The 20,964-nt window shown below is 51.6% G+C and overlaps 1 protein-coding gene across 1 annotated transcript in view; it reads left to right on the forward strand.

Moving 5' to 3' along the window:
* LOC146025229 (vomeronasal type-2 receptor 26-like) overlaps nucleotides 1-20,964 on the forward strand; it is a 55,427-nt gene that overhangs the window by 15,798 nt on the left and 18,665 nt on the right. Inside the window, exon 2 of the mRNA XM_083155509.1 lies at nucleotides 8,175-8,384. Coding sequence (XP_083011635.1) covers nucleotides 8,319-8,384 — 66 coding nt within the window. The 5' untranslated portion in view covers nucleotides 8,175-8,318. The remainder of the gene's footprint in view (nucleotides 1-8,174; nucleotides 8,385-20,964) is intronic.

Consider the following 20,964-nt stretch of genomic DNA (forward strand, 5'->3'; position numbering starts at 1 on the left):
TTCTTCACCACCACACTTCTATTATTCTATAAATAATGTTTCCAACCTTTTAAAGACTTAATTCATAAGCAATTTTAAATCAAATGGTCATATGTGAATAAACCCCTGTTCCGTTTTCTGTATATTGAAATTTGTTTATGTTTGTAGACTGTAAAACTATTCCCCTGATGAAGACTTTGTAAAGACGAAACGTGTTGGGACGTTTTCTTATACTACTATTGAAAAAAGATGAATAAAAGACAATATTGTTAAAACGTCACTTTATTCATTATTTGGACTATTATGGAACTTGTGGACAATTGAAATATTCTTGGTGCTATACCACTATTGGGGAGTTATATATATATATATATATATATATATATATATATATATATATATATATATATATATATATATATATATATATATATATAAGGATACTAAAATCTCTTAAACCACAAGGTCTACAATCTTGAAACTTGGCAAGTAGCTTTTCCTTAGGGCCTAGGTGCCTGGTAAGAACCATTTTTACAAATGTCACTGTCCATCCACAGAAATCACAAAAATACGCTAATCATAAATCTGCCGATTTCGCTCTCATTCTACAGCCCAAAAAGCTAAGAAGGCTTCTGATGAGTTCAGATGACTGCTAAAAGTGTAGTTATAAATCAATATTGTCATGACAATGGCATTTCATGTGTGCGCGTGTAGGTCCGCCAAAAGGTGACGCAGGTCAGTGGACCAGGTTGGCAGATCGTGGCTCTGTAAGGGCCAATCCCCTCCTTACTGCCCATCACCTGTGTCTGCCTGCACCTATCGGTGAATGCTGAATGTCCACTAACATCGAATAAACTGAACATCGGTATTCCTGCCCAGTTCTGGTCTTCCTGGCTTGGCTACATGACCTGCTCTGTCCTATAATTCTACGTTACCATCCTCATCCCGTAGCGAAGCACTGGTATGCAGCTAGTCAGTAATAGTATTACCATCACAGGTTGCATTCATCTGACACATTCATGTAATTCAGCAGGGGAGGGAATTCTATTTACACCAAACTATAATGATAATGACATGTTTGAGCAATGTCGGGAATAGTGAAGTAGAGATGTTGTCCATATGAATGACAGTGTATAGAGTGTAAAGCGGCCTCCACTGTCAAGTCCGAGTCTGCGGGTTCTGTGGCATCCGCCGCCGCCGAGTCCGAGGTGGGGGACGGAGGAAATGCTGTCGCCGCCAAGAACGCGGGAAGCCACCAACGCCTAGTCCCAGGGGGAGGGGGGTGATGCGGCCACCTCCGCTGCCGAGTGGGGGGGGGGAGGGATGCGGGCGCCAAGTTGGGGGGGGGGGGGGTGCTGGAGGCACCGCTTACCTGGAGTGGTAAGTGGGGGGAGTTGCTCCAGATTGACGCCCTCATGTGGCCCTGTATTTACCCCTGTTCCATACATAACTCACTGTCTTCTCCTTTCTACATCTCACACTGCTCTGCTTACACCTTACTTGAACTTGAACACCTTGCTCACATCCCACTGCCCACAGGCTCACACTGTTCTACTTACATCTCAATTCCCCCACAGCTCGCACTGCTTTCCTCACACATCACTGCACCCCACAGCTCACACTGCATTCCAAACACCTGACTACCCCACAGCTCACACTGCTTTCCTCACATGTCAATGCACCCCACAGCTCCCACCGCTTTCCTCACACATCACTGCACCCCACAGCTCACACTGCTGTACTTAAACCTCACTGTCCACCACTGCTCACAAATCTTTTGCGCCCCAACCCTCTTACCCCTCCACATAGTGCCGCTGCGTCTGCCCCGGGAGGTGTCACTGCAGCTGACACTGAGATGGTCACTGTGACCCCATATGGCACAGCTCTTCTAGATGTCAGTATATAACAGCAGCGGACAGTGAGATGGTCACTGTGACCCCATATGGCCCAGCTCTTCCAGGTGTCAGAATATCACAGCAACTGACACTGAGATTGTAACTGTGACCCCATATGGCCCAGCTATTCCAGGTGTCAATATATCACAGCAGCTGACACTGAGATGGTCACTGTGACCCCATATGGCACAGATCTTCCAGGTGTCAGTATATCAAAGCAGCTGACACTGAGATGGTCACTGTGACCCCATATGGCCCAGCTCTTCCAGGTGTCAGTATATCACAGCAGCTGACACTGAGATGGTCACTGTGACCACATATGGCCCAGCTCTTCTAGGTGTCAGTATATCACAGCAGCTGACACTGAGATGGTCACTGTGACCCCATATGGCCCAGCTCTTCCAGGTGTCAGTATATCACAGCAGCTGACACTGAGATGGTCACTGTGACCACATACGGCCCAGCTCTTCCAGGTGTCAGTATATCACAGCAGCTGACACTGAGATGGTCACTGTGACCACATATGGCCCAGCTCTTCCAGGTGTCAGTATATCACAGCAGCTGACACTGAGATGGTCACTGTGACCACATACGGCCCAGCTCTTCTAGGTGTCAGTATATCACAGCAGCTGACACTGAGATCGTCACTGTGACCCCATACGGCCCAGCTCTTCCAGGTGTCAGTATATCACAGCAGCTGACACTGAGATCGTCACTGTGACCCCATACGGCCCAGCTCTTCCAGGTGTCAGTATATCACAGCAGCTGACACTGAGATGGTCACTGTGATGCCATATGGCCCAGCTCTTCCAGGTGTCAGTATATCACAGCAGCTGACACTGAGATGGTCACTGTGATCCCATACGGCCCAGCTCTTCCAGGTGTCAGTATATCACAGCAGCTGACACTGAGATGGTTACTGTGACCCCATATGGCCCAGGTCTTCCAGGTGTCAGTATATAACAGCAGCGGACACTGAGATGGTCGCTGTGACCCCATATGGCACAGCTCTTCTAGATGTCAGTATATAACAGCAGCGGACAGTGAGATGGTCACTGTGACCCCATATGGCCCAGCTCTTCCAGGTGTCAGTATATCACAGCAGCTGACACTGAGATGGTCACTGTGACCACATACGGCCCAGCTCTTCCAGGTGTCAGTATATCACAGCAGCTGACACTGAGATGGTCACTGTGACCACATATGGCCCAGCTCTTCCAGGTGTCAGTATATCACAGCAGCTGACACTGAGATGGTCACTGTGACCACATACGGCCCAGCTCTTCCAGGTGTCAGTATATCACAGCAGCTGACACTGAGATCGTCACTGTGACCCCATACGGCCCAGCTCTTCCAGGTGTCAGTATATCACAGCAGCTGACACTGAGATGGTCACTGTGATGCCATATGGCCCAGCTCTTCCAGGTGTCAGTATATCACAGCAGCTGACACTGAGATGGTCACTGTGACCACATACGGCCCAGCTCTTCTAGGTGTCAGTATATCACAGCAGCTGACACTGAGATGGTCACTGTGACCACATATGGCCCAGCTCTTCTAGGTGTCAGTATATCACAGCAGCTGACACTGAGATCGTCACTGTGACCCCATACGGCCCAGCTCTTCCAGGTGTCAGTATATCACAGCAGCTGACACTGAGATGGTCACTGTGATGCCATATGGCCCAGCTCTTCCAGGTGTCAGTATATCACAGCAGCTGACACTGAGATGGTCACTGTGACCACATACGGCCCAGCTCTTCCAGGTGTCAGTTTATCACAGCAGCTGACAGTAAGATGGTCACTGTGACGCCATACAGTATGTCCCAACTATTCCAGATGTCATCAGGGCCGCCAAGAGAAATCCTGGGCCCCGGTACAGCAACTTCCCTGGGCCCCTATGGATGGAACTCCCCTCACACTCTGTCGGCGCTGGCAGACTCGTTGTTACGCCCCTTCTTCCAAGGCGGACACAGGGACAAAAATTTACACCATAATGCCTATTACACATGTTACACTCCCATTACATACTATACCACATGTCATAATGCCCGTTACACAATATCCCACACACTGTAGCACCCAGTAAACATTATGCCATACACCGTAATACCTATTACATATTTTACCACATGCTGTAATGCCCATTACATGTTATTCCACACACCATAATGCTCATTACATATATTACATATAATTCCGCACATATTATGCCACATAAGTTCTGCTTACCTAAATGCTCATTGCTATGGGTTTCATGGTTGATACCAGGAGTTAACATGCTTGTTGCAATGGGTTTACATTCTCTGCCAGGGAATACATGATCTGCCAGGGATTAATATGCAGGGTTGCCATGGAGTTACATGCTCTGCCAGGGGATATATGCTCTGCCAGGTGTTAACAAGCTTGTTACCATGGAGTTACATGCTCTGCCAGGGGATATATGCCCTGCCAGGTGTAAACAAGCTTGTTGCCATGGAGTTACATGCTCTGCCAGGGGATATATGCCCTGCCAGGTGTTAACAAGCTTGTTGCCATGGAGTTACATGCTCTGCCAGGGGATATATGCTCTGCCAGGTGTTAACAAGCTTGTTGCCATGGAGTTACCTGCTCTGCCAGGGGATATATGCTCTGCCAGGTGTTAACAAGCTTGTTGCCATGGAGTTACATGCTCTGCCAGGGGATATATGCTCTGCCAGGTGTTAACAAGCTTGTTGCCATGGAGTTACCTGCTCTGCCAGGGGATATATGCTCTGCCAGGTGTTAACAAGCTTGTTGCCATGGAGTTACAGCACATGGTCTGCCAGGGGTTACATGCTCGTTGCCATGGAGTTACAGTACATGCTCTGCCAGGGCTTACATGCTGACTTCCAGAATTGGATCTCATCTCCAGCACCATGCAGGGAGGCAGCAGACACAGAGCACCCAGCCACCCACCTTCCACCTTGGAACGCAGTGACCTGGACATGGGTAGGGAACCAGGTCTGGGACTGCTGGGCTGAAGACATGGCACTGGCAGCTGGGATGGGAATGTGGGGCGCGGGGCGCTGGGTGAGATGGATTCTGTGAAGTGGGTGTTACTCCCAGGGGAGGCCTCTCTCTGTCCCAACTCCTCCCAGCACTTAGGGACTACCTACCTGAAGTATACTCCTGTCGCAGAGCCACGGCAAACTCCAGAGTCACATAGTGGGTTCTCAGCAGGCCCTGGAGCCGGAGAGCGGAATGTTCTAAGAAGGACCTCTGTGATCCTGCTGCCCCCACAGTCTGCACTCCTGCCACCGCTGCTAAACAACTGACTCCAGCGCCCTCAGACCCCGTGCACTCGCCACCAAAATTTAAAAAAAAACTGTGTGTGCCCAGACCTGGGCCCCCCTGACAGGCCTGGGCCTGGGTAAACTGTACCCGCCCCCCCCCCCTCCTCTCGGCAGCCCTGGGTGCATGGTGTGTGGGGTGTGATCCCCTCTGGAGACAGGAGCCACCTTGTACCCATTATAGATATGCCGGTGAATATATATGTATATGTATAAGCCTAATGAGACAGGACCTGGCACTGCTGACTGTTACCCACATCAATCTACTGTATATACTCCTCTATCATACTTGCCTACTTTTGAAAACTAGTTTCAGGGAGATTATAGTTCACAATTGAATTTTGCGCAGTGCCCCAATGAGGGTGTGTGTCATGCTCCACCCAAAAGGGCATGTCTAGTTCCATATATGGAGAGATTGTGAAGAGATTGTGAACGTGGCACCTAGAAGCGTGGGTGTGTACTGCTACATCTGAGAGGATTCCTTTAAAATTACTTAGATCCAAATGTAGATGAGCCCCAAAGCAGTTAGTAAGAGCTACTATACTTAATAAGGTGCTGTGACATGGTGCTGATGATTCAATGTAAATGTATCTATCTCTCATTACTTTTTCCCCCCAAAAACAGTGTAATGTGGGCTAGGTGAAATGAGGGAGATTGCTAGACTAATGAGGGAGAGAGGGAGATTGCTGCTATTTCAGGGAGTCTCCTGCAGAATGCAGGAGGGTAGGCAACTATGCCTCTATATTAAAGGCTTTCATCTCTAACATGTTCCATCTCCTGTTTTTCTTTAAAAGCTTCACTTCTACATAAGAAATGTCATTTATACCGATCATACTGGTGACAAAATATGTTTTAATGAAAAAGGAGAATTGCCACTTTCCTTTACTATAAAAAATTGGGTAACTTTTCAGAAAGAAAAACATTTCAAGTTATTATTAAGATACGCTGGAAAATTGGAAGATGAGTCTATATATATTAAATTATCTGCCATAATCTGGAGACACGGAAGGGTATGTTCTAAACTCACATTTACATATAAGGGGAGAGTAATCAATCCTTCCACAGATAACAAGCAGTGTAGCCCACACCAAGCGATCACTATATACTGTATATATTAAGGGTTGCTTTGGACTGATTCTGTGTATTTTTACAGATTAATATTACAAAATGGAGATTTACTAAAGTCATATTCACATATCATCAAAAGAATAGACTGTGAGTAATACTGATCATAGGGAATACATTGATTTCAGACCATTTTACAAACCAACTGTCAGTAAATCTCTAAATAGCAGGTATTTCCAGTGGCCGATTCAGAGGGGGGCATCAAGGCACTTGCGCCCCCTGTCAGTTAGACAGTTATCTTCAGTGGTGTAGCTAGGTGCCACGGTGACCGGAGCCCGATTTGTATAAGGCGGGCTCTTGTGGCAGTATATATGTATATACAGTGTGTATATATACTGTATATATATATATATATATATATATATATATATATATATATATATATATATATATAGAAGGGAAAAATCTGAGTCACTCCAGAGGGCTTGTGAAGAAAAGTCAATTTAATGTAGACATAATACTGATGACTCGCACGGCAGCGAGATAACAAGAATTCTTGTCATGTAGTTGCTACTCGCCGCCGTGCACCAAAGTGTGGTCTGTTTATTTCTGACGTAAATCCCACTGAGTGCCATCCGTCTCTGTTCTATATCCAATACGCTTGCTCTTTTTGCTGCTGTGGAAGGGCACCAGGGGTACTATCGTTTTTTGGAGGAGGAGTGCCAGCCAATCTCTATGTATATATACATATATATATATATATATATATATATATATATATATATATATATATATTGGTGGGGTAAGCCGGCACTCCAAAGGGGATGATGCAATCAATAGCTGACCTTCCAGCGTGGACGTGTAGTCCTAATGTAGAGGTAGGAATCAGGCGGCACTCCCGGATTTGTTGCAAAAAGTGAAAAAATTTATTCAATCATCCGACATGTTTCGGGCACATGGCCCGTCCTCAGGGATATACAACAGTGATAAAACCACACTGCATACAAGAGGGGACGCAATCTGGCAGACCTGTTGGTAAAAACTGATATCGCTAGATTAACCAAGGATAGAAAACCAACTCACTTTTTGTCACACCCTAAGGGCTGTTACAGATGTGTGGGGGGTTGTGTGACCTGTAGCTCCATGATTATAGGAGATACAGTGTGCCATCCTCACACTGGACAAAAGATCAACATCAGACACTCAGTCACATGTTCTAGCCGCTATGTTGTCTACATTCTGTCTTGTCCATGTGGGTTATACTACGTGGGCAAGACAGAGAGACAATTTAAAGAAAGAATGGCGAACCATCGCTTAGCCATACGACAAGCCTTGTCATCTGGCCAAAGCGAACAGCCGGTGGCAAGACATTGTGCTGAGAGAAAACACAACTTGGCTAGCATCAGGTCTAAAATTGTGGATCATGTCCCTATACTTGCCAGAGGGGGCAACAGAAAAAAGAAGCTACTACAGCTTGAGGCGAGGTGGATACACAAACTCGGGACACTCGCACCCAGAGGGCTAAATGAGCAACATAGCTTGTATCATTTCTTATAAGCATGCGCTTATGAGTTCAAAAGATAATAGAATATATAATTCACAGCCTGTATATCAATTGATCACTCATTGCCCCACGCACAGTACCTAAAAGCATAGATAAAAACATCGTATAACATCGATTCTTTGAAGAAACTAATAAAACATCGAGATTAAAAGAAACAGATTTTAGATGACTTATTATACAGTCTATCATATGCAGCGTTAGTGTTACTGTGCACAATTAATTATCTGCAGATTTTTAAGCATTTTTTGTATGTATGTGCTTATTCATTTTTTTGTATTTTTTACACGCACTGGTATATTCATACCTTTTAAATGGCCTCTTAACGCACAGTTTGACATTTTTCTGTATTGTTTGTTTTCAGATTCTAACACAATCTATGCGGTCGCCAAGGCAACCGTCCAGCTTGCGGGATCCAGAGCGAGGCCTGGCTATTCAGCTGACCCGCAGCGTGACAGGGGCGTGATGACGTCAGAGAGAGGTGCCGGGTTTAGACACAGCCTTCTCAATGGCGGTATGTATGCAACTGCACGTTGGGGAAAGTGGAAGCGGGGACCAGACCTGGATGGCGCAGGTGAGTAGGGCGGCGCTGGCTGACCCCCGGGGGGGGGGGGGGGGTTCTTATCACTTGTTTGAGTATTTATATGTGTGGTTTTATCACTGTTGTATATCCCTGAGGACGAGCCACGTGCCCGAAACATGTTGGATGATTGAATAAATTATATATATAGGGCACAGGGCAGGGAAACCAGGGCTAGGGGGGCACAGGGAGGGGAGGACAGGGCAAGGGAGGCCATAGAGCAGGGAAAGCAGGGCTAGGGGAGCACAGGGAAGGGAGGAAAGGGCTAGGGGGGCACAGGGCAGGGAAGGCAGGGCTAGGGGGCAGGGAAGGCAGGGCTAGGGGGCAGGGAAGGCAGGGCTAGGGGGGCACAGAGAAGGGAAGGCAGGGCTATGGGGCACAGGGCACGGAAGGCAGGGTTAGGGGGGCACAGAGAAGAAAAGGCAGGACTAGGGGGCACAGAGAAGAGAAGTCAGGGCTAGGGGGCAGGGAAGGCAGGGGTAGGGGGCACAGAGAAGGGAAGGCAGGGCTAGGGGGCACAGGGCAAGGAAGGCAGGGTTAGGGGGCACAGAGAAGAGAAGGCAGGGCTAGGGGGCACAGGGTATGGAAATCTGGGCTAGGGGGCAAAGGGCAGGGCTAGGAGGGCACAGGGAAGGCTACTTTAGGGGGGCGCAGGGAAGGCAGGGCTAGGGGGCACAGGGCATGGAAAGCAGGGCTAGGGGCAGTGCCGAATTTCCCATTAGGCACGTGAGGCACCGGCCTAGGGGCGGCACATGTTTGGGGGCGGCACTTGGATGCCTGTGATGGTACTGTCAGCCTGAAATGTACCAATAACTGCAAAATATCCACTGTACTGTACTATATTCCATCTTGAATAGAGTGTAAATGGATAGGACATGCAGATACTGCCCCTGTAAACTGTCCTATATAGTAAATATGTATACATAATTTTTACAAAAAGTCAGTTAGTGGCTTTGTTTTAAATAATCCATTAAATTGGCTATTATCAAATGAGGGCATATAAGTAATCAATAAAAATAATACAATTAGGTGGGGGGGGGGCAGCCGTTATTGCTGTGCCTAGGGCTGCCATCACGCCTAAATCCGCCCATGGCTAGGGGGGCACAGGGCAGGAAACGCTGGAGTATAGTTAGGCTGTAAGAGGGTATGGCATTGAAGTGCTAGTTCTTCAACAGCCACTTCAGCCAACTTATGCCCCTTTCAGACCGCACTTTTAAAACGGTAAATTGCCGTTTTTTTACCGTTTTAAAACGGTAATGTGTGCGGTCTGAAAGGTCCAGTCCCACTTAACCGGTTAGAAAATGCCGTTTTTTCTAACCGGTTAAAATGCAGGGTCCTACCCGTTTCTGAACCGGTATTTTAGCGCAAAAATCGGCTCAGAAACGGTATTTAGGACCCAGCCAATGAGCTGGGTCCTAAATTCAGCACAGTGAATACTTAATGAGCGCTCATTAAGTATTCACAGCACTGGAGCCCTCCCCGCGCGTGTCGACACCCCCCGCGCGCGTGTCGACGCCCCCCGCGCGTGTCGACGGCCCCCCCGCGTGTCGACCCCCCCGCGCGTGTCGGCGCCCCCCCCCCTGTCGACTTACCCCGTGCCGGTATCTCCGTTGTGGTTCCCGGCACTGCAGCTCAGTATGCTCGGAAAGCACTTATGAAAAAAGTGTCTTTCAGAAAATGGCTGCCCCCCATACGGAAGACAGTTTTTTTAAACAGGGTTTCCTATGGGGCAGCCATTTTCTGGAAGACACTTTTTTCATAAGTGCTTTCCGAGCATACTGAGCTGCAGTCCACAACGGAGGTACCGGCACGGGGTAAGTCGACACGGGGGGGGGGCGCCGACACGCGGGGTGGGGTGGGGGGGCGTCGACACGCGCGGGGGGCGTCGACACGCGCGGGGGGGCGTCGACATGCTCTCGGTCGACACGCGAGGGGGGGGGGGAGCTGCACGGAGGGGAGGGCTGAAGGCTGCACTGGCTTTGACCCTGTATTTGGAAAGTTTCCAAAAACGGGTCTGCCAGTGTCAAAAAATCGGCACTTAAACGGTAATATACCGTTTAAGTGCTGCGGTGTGAAAGGGGTTTTATCTGGCAGACCCGTTTTTGGAAACGTTTCCAAATACAGGGTCAAAGCCAGTTATGCGGTCTGAAAGCAGCATTACTTATTTCTCTTGTTCCCATGGGGCCAGGTTCCTCCTGCAGCAGAGATCATGAAGGAGCCTGCAGGCACACACGCAGAGAGCTCTGCCCTGCTCCCAGTAGTGCTTTGCAGGAGGCGCCGAGGCGGGTCTCACACACACACACACACACAGTGACAGCAGCACTGCGGTTATGGAGAGGCAGCTGAGCTCTCTCCTCCCTCTGTAATCTGCGGTGACAGTCTCACACACTCTGTTGGGGAAAGGAATAATCGCTAGTAACACACAGCTCCCTGGTGCTGCTGTGCACTGCAGTGTGAGAAGGAAGTTCATCTCACACTGCACACAGCAGCACCAGGGAGCTGTGTGTTACTAGCGAGCTCTGTGCCTCCTCCTCCCCCCCGGGACATGACAGCCAGGACACTGGTATCGGCAGTACCCCCCCTCGCCGGGTCTGCCTCACGGTGCGTAGGGGGAGCATTTCAGAACAGCGGGAGGGGGGGGGGGTTTAGCAGGAGGCTCTGATGCTGGGCAAAGCGGGGAGCGGGGGAGCCGGTGGCAGAGAGCACAGCTCCGGCGCCAGGTGATATGTTGGCGGCTGGAGCTAGTGCTCCACCGGCTCCACCCTAGCTACGCCCCTGGTTATATTACTTTATACTGTGTCACAGTTTCATGTCTGCCCCGCTCACAAAGCCTGCGGCTAACATGAGGAGATGGCAGTCTGTCTGTTAGCCACTGGCAGCCCTCCTCTATCGGCATTCGGCAGTCATGCCACCAGCACCCTGAATTGGCATCCTGCACACACATGAAGTGCAGTGGAGCAGCCAACTGGGAGTGACAGCCCTGCTCGCAGTGCTCAGCCCAGCTGGGACCCAGTGTCCCATCATCACATATATCAACAGGTCCGAAGCCACAGACATCAGAGGGGCAGAAGGAGGGAGTATGAAGAAAAACGCTGACAGAAGAGCCTGTGGGGGGTCTGTTTGCGGAGAAACAAAAGAGGAGCAATGCTTTTTGGGTGCACTCTTATTGGATTGCAAGTGGAATTAAATTAAAAACTAACCTTTATTGTAGATTCCTAAGAATAGATGGCAAGAGCTAATGTTCATTTGGCGAATCACGTCTTGTCAACGGGATGCAGTTAATTTGCCGGCGGTCGGGATCCCGGCGGTCGGAATCCCGACACTGGAATTCCGACCGCCGAAATCCCGAAACTTTCTCCCTCTGTGGGTGTCCACGACACCCATAGAGGGAGAATAAAATAGCGTGGCGAGCGCAGCGAGCCCGCAAGGGGGGGCGATCCATGTCCCCCCCTTGTCGGGATTTCGGTGGTCGGGATTCCAGTGTCGGGATTCCGACCGCCGGGATCCCGACCGCCGGCAAATCGTATCGGATCCCTTGTCAACATCGATGATTGTACAATGTGACCATAGGCGAAATGCATACTTGTGGACCCAAATGAAATAAAATACCCTAACACATTTAGAAGTTGATGGGACTGGTTACCCCTTAGCGATTCTACAGATACTGGTATATTGCTGTTTTGGCTGAGGCAGCGCATGTTAGTTGGACACTGAACTCTTCATACCATACCCGGTGTTCACCAGGGGTCTCCCACCTGGATACTGTCCTGGCCCTTCACTGTTTGGCTTCCAAGTTCTGAAGGTCTTTATTGGGCAGCCCAGTGAGGTATGATGGTACAAGTATACGGGTTATATTCTAAATCAGACCGCACGTTATACTGGGTTGGGATCATCTGGTCTACATTATGATGGCCGACAGACATTAGTTCGACACCATTAGGTCGACATGGGAAAAGATCGACATGGGAAAAGGTTGACATGGGAAAAGGTCAACATGATCTAGGTCGAAAGGTCATTAGTTCGACAGGTCATTAGTTCGACAATGCCTAGGTCGACAGTCAAAAGGTCGACATGGGGTTTTTCACTGTTTTTTTACCAGAATGTCAAAACAGTTGACATGGACACAGTTTAAAGTGCACCGCATCCCCTCGCATCGCTCGCTGCACTCGCAATGCGTCGGGCTCGCTGCACTCGCAATGCATCGGGCTCACTGCACTCGCTATGCGTCGGGCACGGTGCCTCGCTGCGCTCGCCATACTATTTTATTCTCCCTCCACGCCCTAGTGGATGATAGGGCATGAAATACCTCCTGTCGGCACATGTCGGCTCAATAAACTGTGAAAAAACCCCATGTCAACCTTTTGCCTGTCGACCTAGACACTGTCGAACTAATGACCTGTCGAAATATTGACCTTTGGACCTAAAACCATGTCGACCTTTTCCCATGTCGACCTACTTGTGTCGACCTAATGACTGTCTACCATCATGCTGTAGACCAAATGACGGCATCCCGTTATACTGCCACTGGAGCCATGTACCCCTGACTGTATAGTCACTTACCAGCAAATACGGTGGCTGTCAACAGGTGATGACACAAAGATTCATACAGGTTTATATTGGTAGTTTGACAGTGTACAGCTCTGTGATTATTGAGACTTCGGTCTATCCTTTATATATGTATTGCTGTACTATACACTTAAAAGCTGTAAGATACACCGTTTTGGGGTCTATCCGTAATGGAGAGCCTTATAGTCAGGGGTTAAAGTGAGGGGGAACGGGGTGGAACTGAGTTCCACCACCTCTAATAGTAGGGGGAACTGAGTTCCACCTCTACCACAGCCCTGAAAAGTAATTCCAACATAAAAGCCTGTACCAGTGGCTTCTTCTGGCACGGCGTATGTGATGTCATGCAATCACCGCCATTGAAGTAAGAGGAGCCACTAAGAGGAGCAGGCTCTGTGCCTACCGAAGACAGGTGAGAGGGAGATGGAGGTACACAGAGAGTAGGGGAAGCTGTTAGAGGAACACAGGGCACGGAGCAACTGAGGGTACATGGGCAGTGAGCTGCTGGAGGGACACAGGGCACGGAGCTACTGAGGGTACATGGGCAGTGAGCTGCTGGAGGGACACAGGGCACGGAGCTACTGAGGGTACATGGGCAGTGAGCTGCTGGAGGGACACAGGGCACGCAACTACTGAGGGTACATGGGCAGTGAGCTGCTGGAGGGACACGGCACGGAGCTACTGAGGGTACATGGGCAGTGAGCTGCTGGAGGGACACGGCACGGAGCTACTGAGGGTACATGGGCAGTGAGCTGCTGGAGGGACACAGGGCACGGAGCTACTGAGGGTACATGGGCAGTGAGCTGCTGGAGGGACACAGGGCACGGAGCTACTGAGGGTACATGGGCAGTGAGCTGCTGGAGGGACACAGGGCACGGAGCTACTGAGGGTACATGGGCAGTGAGCTGCTGGAGGGACACAGGGCACGGAGCTACTGAGGGTACATGGGCAGTGAGCTGCTGGAGGGACACAGGGCACGGAGCTACTGAGGGTACATGGGCAGTGAGCTGCTGGAGGGACACAGGGCACGGAGCTACTGAGGGTACATGGGCAGTGAGCTGCTGGAGGGACACAGGGCACGGAGCTACTGAGGGTACATGGGAAGTGAGCTGCTGGAGGGACACAGGGCACGGAGCTACTGAGGGTACATGGGCAGTGAGCTGCTGGAGGGACACAGGGCACGGAGCTACTGAGGGTACATGGGCAGTGAGCTGCTGGAGGGACACAGGGCTTGGAGCTACTGAGGGTACATGGGCAGTGAGCTGCTGGAGGGACACAGGGCACGGAGCTACTGAGGGTACATGGGCAGTGAGCTGCTGGAGGGACACAGGGCAAGGAGCTACTGAGGGTACATGGGCAGTGAGCTGCTGGAGGGACACAGGGCACGAGCTACTGAGGGTACATGGGCAGTGAGCTGCTGGAGGGACACAGGGCACGGAGCTACTGAGGGTACATGGGCAGTGAGCTGCTGGAGGGACACAGGGCACGGAGCTACTGAGGGTACATGGGCAGTGAGCTGCTGGAGGGACACAGGGCACGGAGCTACTGAGGGTACATGGGCAGTGAGCTGCTGGAGGGACACAGGGCACGGAGCTACTGAGGGTACATGGGCAGTGAGCTGCTGGAGGGACACAGGGCACGAGCTACTGAGGGTACATGGGCAGTGAGCTGCTGGAGGGACACAGGGCACGGAGCTACTGAGGGTACATGGGCAGTGAGCTGCTGGAGGGACACAGGGCACGAGCTACTGAGGGTACATGGGCAGTGAGCTGCTGGAGGGACACAGGGCACGGAGCTACTGAGGGTACATGGGCAGTGAGCTGCTGGAGGGACACAGGGCACGGAGCTACTGAGGGTACATGGGCAGTGAGCTGCTGGAGGGACACAGGGCACGAGCTACTGAGGGTACATGGGCAGTGAGCTGCTGGAGGGACACAGGGCACGGAGCTACTGAGGGTACATGGGCAGTGAGCTGCTGGAGGGACACAGGGCACGGAGCTACTAAGGGTACATGGGCAGTGAGCTGCTGGAGGGACACAGGGCACGGAGCTACTGAGGGTACATCATACATGCCTACTTTTTGAAACTGCTTTCAGGGAGATTCCATACCTCCCAACTTGTGATTGGTTGAAATTGTGACCTGCCGCGCCAGAGACGTGGCCGACCCAGAACGGAGGAGTGGGGCCACAAAAAGTGGGTGTGGTCTCCTGTAAAGTGGGAGTGGCCCAGTGTAGTAACACCCATGTTCATCATTTTGGGGGCATGCCTCCTCCCTGCACTGAAGAGATGCCATGTACACAGCGGTAATCTCTGCCCCCCCCCCTTAGGTACAGCGGGACAGTCTGCAATTAGCGAGACTGTCCAACTGATTCAAGAGAGTTTGTATGGCCCGCAGATGAGGGACCGTGTCTTTCACAAAGGGGTCGGGGGCCAGCTTACACTAGCCAAAAAACAAGGGTCACCTGTACAAACACACACACACAAAAAGGGGATAAATGGAGTTGCTGAGGAAACACTAACCTGCAGCCCGGGCACTCCTGCTCCTCCCGCGGCCTCTCCTGGGGGCTCCCAGTTGCCAGCCTCCGCACCAGCTGCTCTCCGCACTAGCTCCCGTCCCACCATGCAGGGGTCAGGGCAAGAGGGGAGGATCCGTTGCTGCTGCTGCCACTCCCACTGGAGAGAGAAAGCTGTGATGTAAGGTCTCCCCGGTGGCTGGCCGCCAGCAGGCTTTGCTGGCCTGGGTGGCTCTCATGCTAACTACTGCCAGGGGTGCATGGCAGGCCTATTAGGCATGATCATGCCCCCATGGCAGACAGACTGTGTGGTCTGGATTTTTAGATGGGAATTGAGCATTATGGGGTATTGGGAGGGCTTTGCGGGAAATCGGGGGGACTGTCGCCTAAAATGGGAGCATCCTGCAAAATCCGGGAGTGTCGGCAACCTACTCTCAGTCTACACAAACACAGGGGTCACTACCTGCCTACACACACACACACACACACACACACACACACGGGTCACTACCAGCCTACACACACACACACACACAGGGGTCACTACCAGCCTACACACACACACACAGGGGTCACTACCAGCCTAAACAAACACACACAGGGGTCACTGCCAGCCTAAACAAACACACACAGGGGTCACTACCAGTCCCTGCATATACACACACAGGGGTCACTACCAGTCCCTGCATATACACACACACAGGGGTCACTACCGTTCCCACACACACACACACACACACACACACACACACACACACACACACACACACACACACACACACACACACACAGGGGTCACTACTAGTCCCTGCATATACACACACAGGGGTCACTACCAGTCCCTGCATATACACACACAGGGGTCACTACCAGTCCCTGCATATACACACACAGGGGTCACTGCCAGTCCCTGCATATACACACACAGGGGTCACTACCGTTCCCACACACACACACACACACAGGGGTCACTACCAGTCCCTGCATATACACACACAGGGGTCACTGCCAGCCTAAACAAACACACACAGGGGTCACTGCCAGCCTAAACAAACACACACATGGGTCACTACCAGTCCCTGCATATACACACACACAGGGGTCACTACCGTTCCCACACACACACACACAGGGGTCACTACTGTTCCCACACACACACACACACACACACACACACAGGGGTCACTGCCAGTCCCTGCATATACACACACAGGGGTCACTACCGTTCCCACACACACACACACACACAGGGGTCACTACCAGTCCCTGCATATACACACACAGGGGTCACTGCCAGCCTACACACACACACAGGGGTCACTACCAGTCCCTGCATATACACACACAGGGGTCACTGCCAGTCCCTGTATATACACACACAGGGGTCACTACCAGTCCCTGCATATACACACACAGGGGTCACTGCCAGCCTACACACACACACACACACACACACACACACACAGGGGTCACTACCAGTCCCTGCATATACACACACAGGGGTCACTGCCAGTCCCTGTATATACACACACAGGGGTCACTACCAGTCCCTGCATATACACACACACACAGGGGTCACTACCAGCCTACACACACACACACAGGGGTCACTACCAGCCTAAACAAACACACACAGGGGTCACTGCCAGCCTACACACACACACACAGGGGTCACTGCCAGCCTACACACACACACACACAGGGGTCACTACCAGTCCCTGCATATACACACACAGGGGTCACTACCAGTCCCTGCATATACACACACACACAGGGGTCACTACCAGCCTACACACACACACACACAGGGGTCACTGCCAGCCTACACACACACACACAGGGGTCACTACCAGCCTACACACACACACACAGGGGTCACTACCAGCCTAAACAAACACACACAGGGGTCACTGCCAGCCTACACACACACACACAGGGGTCACTACCAGTCCCTGTATACACACACACAGGGGTCACTGCCAGCCTACACATACACACACAGGGATCACTACCAGTCCCTGCATATACACACACACAGGGGTCACTACCAGCCTACACACACACACACACACACACACACACACACACACACAGGGGTCACTACCAGCCTACACACACACACACAGGGGTCACTACCAGCCTAAACAAACACACACAGGGGTCACTGCCAGCCTAAACAAACACACACAGGGGTCACTGCCAGCCTAAACAAACACACACAGGGGTCACTGCCAGCCTACACACACACACACACACACAGGGGTCACTACCAGTCCCTGCATATACACACACAGGGGTCACTGCCAGCCTACACACACACACACAGGGGTCACTACCAGCCTAAACAAACACACACAGGGGTCACTGCCAGCCTAAACACACACACACAGGGGTCACTACCAGTCCCTGCATATACACACACAGGGGTCACTACCAGTCCCTGCATATACACACACAGGGGTCACTACCGTTCCCACACACACACAGGGGTCACTACCAGTCCCTGCATATACACACACAGGGGTCACTACCAGTCCCTGCATATACACACACAGGGGTCACTACCAGTCCCTGCATATACACACACAGGGGTCACTACCGTTCCCACACACACACAGGGGTCACTACCAGTCCCTGCATATACACACACAGGGGTCACTACCGTTCCCACACACACACACACACACACACACACACACAGGGGTCACTACCAGTCCCTGCATATACACACACAGGGGTCACTACCGTTCACACACACACACACACACAGGGGTCACTACCGTTCCCACACACACACAGGGGTCACTACCAGTCCCTGTATATACACACACAGGGGTCACTACCAGTCCCTGCATATACACACACAGGGGTCACTACCGTTCCCACACACACACAGGGGTCACTACCAGTCCCTGCATATACACACACAGGGGTCACTACCGTTCCCACACACACACACACACACACACACACAGGGGTCACTACCAGTCCCTGCATATACACACACAGGGGTCACTACCGTTCACACACACACACACACACACAGGGGTCACTAGAGTAGCGGCCCACAAACACACACAGGTCACTACGGCCCACAAACACACACACAGGTCACTACGGCCCACACACACACACACACAGGGGTCACTACCGCCCACACACACACACAGGGGTCACTACCGTCCCACACACAGGGGTCACTACCAGTCCCTGCATATACACACACAGGGGTCACTACCAGTCCCTGCATATACACACACAGGGGTCACTGCCAGTCCCTGCATATACACACACAGGGGTCACTACCGTTCCCACACACACACACACACAGGGGTCACTACCAGTCCCTGCATATACACACACACAGGGGTCACTACCAGTCCCTGCATATACACACACAGGGGTCACTACCAGCCTACACACACACACACAGGGGTCACTACCAGCCTAAACAAACACACACAGGGGTCACTACCAGCCTAAACAAACACACACAGGGGTCACTGCCAGCCTAAACAAACACACACATGGGTCACTACCAGTCCCTGCATATACACACACACAGGGGTCACTACCGTTCCCACACACACACACACAGGGGTCACTACTGTTCCCACACACACACACACACACACACACACAGGGGTCACTGCCAGTCCCTGCATATACACACACAGGGGTCACTACCGTTCCCACACACACACACACACACACACACACAGGGGTCACTACCAGTCCCTGCATATACACACACAGGGGTCACTGCCAGCCTACACACACACACACACACACACACACACACAGGGGTCACTACCAGTCCCTGCATATACACACACAGGGGTCACTGCCAGTCCCTGTATATACACACACAGGGGTCACTACCAGTCCCTGCATATACACACACACAGGGGTCACTACCAGCCTACACACACACACACAGGGGTCACTACCAGCCTAAACAAACACACACAGGGGTCACTGCCAGCCTACACACACACACACAGGGGTCACTGCCAGCCTACACACACACACACAGGGGTCACTACCAGTCCCTGCATATACACACACAGGGGTCACTACCAGTCCCTGCATATACACACACACACAGGGGTCACTACCAGCCTACACACACACACACAGGGGTCACTGCCAGCCTACACACACACACACAGGGGTCACTACCAGCCTACACACACACACACACAGGGGTCACTACCAGCCTAAACAAACACACACAGGGGTCACTGCCAGCCTACACACACACACACAGGGGTCACTACCAGTCCCTGTATACACACACACAGGGGTCACTGCCAGCCTACACATACACACACAGGGATCACTACCAGTCCCTGCATATACACACACACAGGGGTCACTACCAGCCTACACACACACACACACACACAGGGGTCACTACCAGCCTACACACACACACACAGGGGTCACTACCAGCCTAAACAAACACACACAGGGGTCACTGCCAGCCTAAACAAACACACACAGGGGTCACTGCCAGCCTAAACAAACACACACAGGGGTCACTGCCAGCCTACACACACACACACACACACACACACAGGGGTCACTACCAGTCCCTGCATATACACACACAGGGGTCACTGCCAGCCTACACACACACACACAGGGGTCACTACCAGCCTAAACAAACACACACAGGGGTCACTGCCAGCCTAAACACACACACACAGGGGTCACTACCAGTCCCTGCATATACACACACAGGGGTCACTACCAGTCCCTGCATATACACACACAGGGGTCACTACCGTTCCCACACACACACAGGGGTCACTACCAGTCCCTGCATATACACACACAGGGGTCACTACCAGTCCCTGCATATACACACACAGGGGTCACTACCGTTCCCACACACACACAGGGGTCACTACCAGTCCCTGCATATACACACACAGGGGTCACTACCGTTCCCACACACACACACACACACACACACACACACAGGGGTCACTACCAGTCCCTGCATATACACACACAGGGGTCACTACCGTTCACACACACACACAGGGGTCACTACCGTTCCCACACACACACAGGGGTCACTACCAGTCCCTGTATATACACACACAGGGGTCACTACCAGTCCCTGCATATACACACACAGGGGTCACTACCGTTCCCACACACACACAGGGGTCACTACCAGTCCCTGCATATACACACACAGGGGTCACTACCGTTCCCACACACACACACACACACACACACACACACAGGGGTCACTACCAGTCCCTGCATATACACACACAGGGGTCACTACCGTTCACACACACACACACACACAGGGGTCACTAGAGTAGCGGCCCACAAACACACACAGGTCACTACGGCCCACAAACACACACACAGGTCACTACGGCCCACACACACACACACACACACAGGGGTCACTACCGCCCACACACACACACAGGGGTCACTACCGTCCCACACACAGGGGTCACTACTGTCCC

This window comes from Crinia signifera, chromosome 1 (assembly GCF_055691185.1).
Source record: "Crinia signifera chromosome 1, ASM5569118v1, whole genome shotgun sequence".
NCBI lineage: Eukaryota > Metazoa > Chordata > Amphibia > Anura > Myobatrachidae > Crinia > Crinia signifera.